This window comes from Arachis stenosperma, chromosome 1 (assembly GCF_014773155.1).
Source record: "Arachis stenosperma cultivar V10309 chromosome 1, arast.V10309.gnm1.PFL2, whole genome shotgun sequence".
Taxonomy (NCBI): Eukaryota; Viridiplantae; Streptophyta; class Magnoliopsida; order Fabales; family Fabaceae; genus Arachis; species Arachis stenosperma.
Genome location: NC_080377.1, coordinates 9,355,938 through 9,360,277, shown reverse-complemented (window position 1 = coordinate 9,360,277; position 4,340 = coordinate 9,355,938). Strand labels below are relative to the sequence as shown.

The following is a 4,340-nucleotide window of genomic DNA, read 5'->3' as shown; positions in this document are numbered from 1 at the left end:
AAAAAATTATTATCTTAACTAATATTATATTCATAACTATTTATATATTAAATAATACTAATAGTAAAAAATGTAAAAAATAAATTAATATGGACACTTGCAACAACAATATTGACAATTAAATTCATAATCTATTTGGTTATTTTGTTATCATTACCTCTTCCAAATATCCCTAAGAATAGTTCCTAATCCCACCGAATAACTTATAAAGAAATAAATAATAATGCAATGAAAATGAACCCAACACAAAAACAAAAACAGCAGAAGACAGGAACATGCTTAATTATGCTATGTACTTAATGTTATGTGTGCATGACACTATTTTGGCATCAAAGTCACTTCCTCACTCTTCACCCTTCACTCCTCAGTCCTCACTCTTCCACCTAAATCCCCTCCTCAATCTAAGCTGAATATTATTTTTTTTTCCCAAATTGTTTTTTTTTTTCGTTTCCTTTTTCATCCCATTTTCATTTTCTTAATTCTCATTTTTTACCATTTTCCTTCAAAAACATCTTCTGCAACAAACAGAGCCTCTTTTTTGTTGTTTCCTTCTTCCTATGCTTCCTTGAATCCCAAATACAGCAGAATTTCAACATTCTCCCATCACCCATTTCACCAAATCAATTAATCAACCTTTTTCTCTTGAAAAAGATCTGATTTTTATTGTTCTCTCTCTCTGTCTCTCTGTTCTTGAACTGAGCGAGTTCTTGTTCTTCCACCATTTCCTGCTGCATAAAGACAACAATGCTGAACCAATCTTTGGTCATTTTCTGCTCTGTAAAACTGTAAAGTTTTCAACTTTTTCCCTTCTCTTGCTTCATCCTTTGTTTGTATTAGCTCTCTGCCTCTTCTTTCGATGTCAGATTCTTCTTTTTTCATTATCATTATTGGCATTGTTTAGGGTCCATTTTAGTGCTCAGATTCCAGCATTGGGGGTTGGGGTTTTTGGTTCAATTGTGAAAACTGTAACTGAAATGAGATCTTGATGAGGGTCATAACCAGTTTCATTTCAGTGTTCTTCACATTCTCATTCCTTCTCTTGATTCCACTCTCAACCCCTCAAGTTCTTCATGATTCGTCTAGCAGCAACAATGTAGCAACAATTTCACCAAGAACCCTTGATGCAATTCTTCAAGATTGTGCCTTTAAGGCACTAATTAAGCCAAAAACTGGGACACCCTACGATGCACAAGTCCCCAAGAATCTCTCTGGGGTTAGTGTCTCAGCATTGAGGCTAAGAAGTGGTAGTTTGAGGAATAGAGGCTTCAAATCCTACAAAGAATTTCAGATCCCAATTGGGGTTCTTGAACAACCCTATGTTAAAAGGCTTGTCTTGGTTTACCACAATTTGGGAAATTTATCTGAAAATTTTTACCCTTTACCTGGTTACTCATATTTGGCACCAGTTCTCGGCCTTTTAGCTTATAGTGGTGCCAATTTAACAGGTCAAGATTTGCCTGAACTCAATTTAGTTACTTCTGATAACTCAATTTTGATTAACTTCAAGGATGTGAAGAAATTTCCCATTGGTTTGGTTCCAAAATGTGTGTTCTTTGATCTACATGGTTCAGTTCAGTTTGATATTTTGTTACCTGGAAATGTTTGTTTCACAACAGAACAAGGGCACTTCTCAATTGTTGTTGAGAGCAGCAAGATTGCACCTTCACCGGAACCGGCTGCTGTCGCCGCTAACTTTGGCGACGAACACAATCATCATCATGGTGGGAACAAGGACATGTCTAAGGTTTGGATCATTGTTGCATCTGTGTTTGGAGGGTGCATTGTGTTCATCATATTGAGTTTGTTGATTGTTAGAGTTAAGAGAGCAAAGAGGAGCATGAGGATTCAGCAATTGGAATTTGCAGCTGAGAGCGATGAAACTTTGCATATGGCATCAATTGGTGGAACTAAAGCACCATTGGCTGTGGGAACTAGAACAAGGCCAATGATTGAAAATGATTACATTCCTTAGTTGATTTTTGTAACTTTTTAGTGTCACATTCCTTTGTAGAATCATAAAATTTTTACCTTCATTGCAACCATTGATTTCTCATTGTTCATAGTGAGTTCAGATGTTTTAGGATCTCAGTTTGCTTGGTTTTATCAATTAGTATTGATTGGTTTGAATCTCATAATCTCAGCATACATTATATGACCAAAAGAAAGTTTCTATGGAATCATACATTCTGTTGTCTATTATCTTTGATTTTCAGATGAAATTTCAATTTTTTTTTTTTTGTTATAGATTCCTAACAATTTTTGGGTTCTTTTATTTTCTTGCCACAACTCTTCTTTCTCTCTTTTGATCAATTTAGGTGAAAATCTTTTAAAATAATAGTTTGTGGCCTTTGTTACCTAGTTTTGTATAACTGACATTACATAAATAAGGAAAACTTGGGATAGGATTAGTGTGATTGATGTGATGTAAAAAATGATTTTTCATGTAGAAGTAAGAATATCTTAACTTTTCTTGTGTGTATTCTTTTCAAGTAGAATATTTTGAATTGATGTGTATCATTTTTTGAAGAATGGGTTGATGACAATCACAAAAAGTTGATTTAGGTACAAAAGAGATCAATTGATGTATGAATAATTGAATATATACTAAGTGACACATGTTATGAACTTATGATGTGTTTGACTAAGATATCTCTCTCTGGGATATTATTTGTTTTGTGGGATACAAACTTTTTATAAAATGGTTTATAAGTGCACATGAAATAGAAGGAATGATTGTTGTAATGTAAGGGTAGAATTGGTATTTGACGAAATTGTGATTTTTTAATTCATATGATATCTTCAACATATATGGAGTGTCATGCAAATGCAAGTCTAGTTCAGTGACAGACTACATTTTTTCACATCTCATTGACGAATCTTTAAATACAAGACTAAATTAGCAATTAAACTAATCTAAAACTAAAATGCTCTGTTTAAAATATCAAAGATTAAAATAAATTATGTTTCTAAAGTTGTTAATGAGCTCTATCTCAAATACTATAGTCTTCTCTCTTCATTTAGAGGTTTTAGGTTCGAGTCTTATCCTTAACTTTGAAAAAAAAAAGTTCTTAATAAAATATTAAATCTTATTATTCATATATGTTGTGTTATTTTATTTTTGTTATTTAAAAAATTTATTTTAATAATATTTTAAAAATAGATAAGTTTAAAAGAATGAAAAAGAAATTTCATTAGAGTGAAAAAATAAGTTTTAATTTTTTTTATAGAAATCAACTTTTTTTAATATATCTTTTGTAGATATATCTAATATCTAATCCAATATGTAAATATTTAAAATTTATTAGAAAAATATATATTAAAATATAAAATATATTAAAAATGTATAAAATATAAATAAATTTAGTAATTATTTTTTAGTGAGTATATAATAATTTTTATTCGAAACAATTATCAGTAAAACCTAATAGTTTCAAACATTCATATCTTTCTTGATTTGGGTTCATTATGTAATAATTTTTCATTAATCTTTTGGGTTCAACAACGATAAATACATAATATGTGGAAATATGGTTGGTGAACTATATATATATATAAAAGAAATGTTAGGAGGATGTTTTTAACTATTAGTTATTTATCTATATTTAAAAAATATCAGACCGAATTCAAATAAAAAAATATGAATATTGAATCTAATCTAATGAGTTTAGTGCTGATTGGTGTTTGAAATGAAATTTAGTCGTATCTACTATCTAATTCGATTATCACTGATAACTCCGAAAGACGCAGGTAAACAATATCATCAGACTTTTTCATTTATGGGCTTAATAGGCTCATGGGTTTGTGGCCTTTCGCCCATGGACTCAAATAGGTTTAAAAGTAAGTATGAATGGGCAAAAGCGGGATTTGAGTGGGCTTATTAATATTAGTGGGTCGAAGATTGAAAAAGAAATGACAAACAAAAGAAGTTTAACATTAAGTTGTAACATGAGCTAACCTTGACCCTCTTGTAGTCTTGTCCCACGTAGTGGAAAAAGGCCAAGCGGCCTGTCAGGGCCTGCAGTCTAGTCTATGTTTAGTCTGATCTATTATAAAACAGACATAAGTTCAGATTCTTATAAAAATCTTATTATATTAATAGGTCAGATTCAAATTTACTAATTAGTTTTATTGACTTGTCAAGCCTATTTGAACCTTTTAATACATAATTATATATATAAATAATTTTTTTATTATTAACAAAATTATAAAATATTTTAAATTTATTATATTTAATTATAAATAATTTTGTATATTTTAAATACTTTAAAATTTAAAAATTCTTATAAATATTAAATATGACATTTTATATATAAATATGTTTATTAAAAAATATTTTTTTA

At 29.8% G+C, this 4,340-nt stretch overlaps 1 protein-coding gene across 1 annotated transcript; it reads left to right on the top strand.

Annotated features, from left to right (window-relative positions):
* The first annotated feature begins 655 nt into the window (after positions 1 to 655).
* Positions 656 to 2,136, top strand: LOC130945877 (uncharacterized). Its single transcript, XM_057874575.1, has one exon. The coding sequence runs from the start codon at positions 986 to 988 to the stop codon at positions 1,970 to 1,972; it is 987 nt and encodes a 328-aa protein (XP_057730558.1). The 5' UTR covers positions 656 to 985; the 3' UTR covers positions 1,973 to 2,136.
* The last annotated feature ends 2,204 nt before the right edge of the window (positions 2,137 to 4,340 follow it).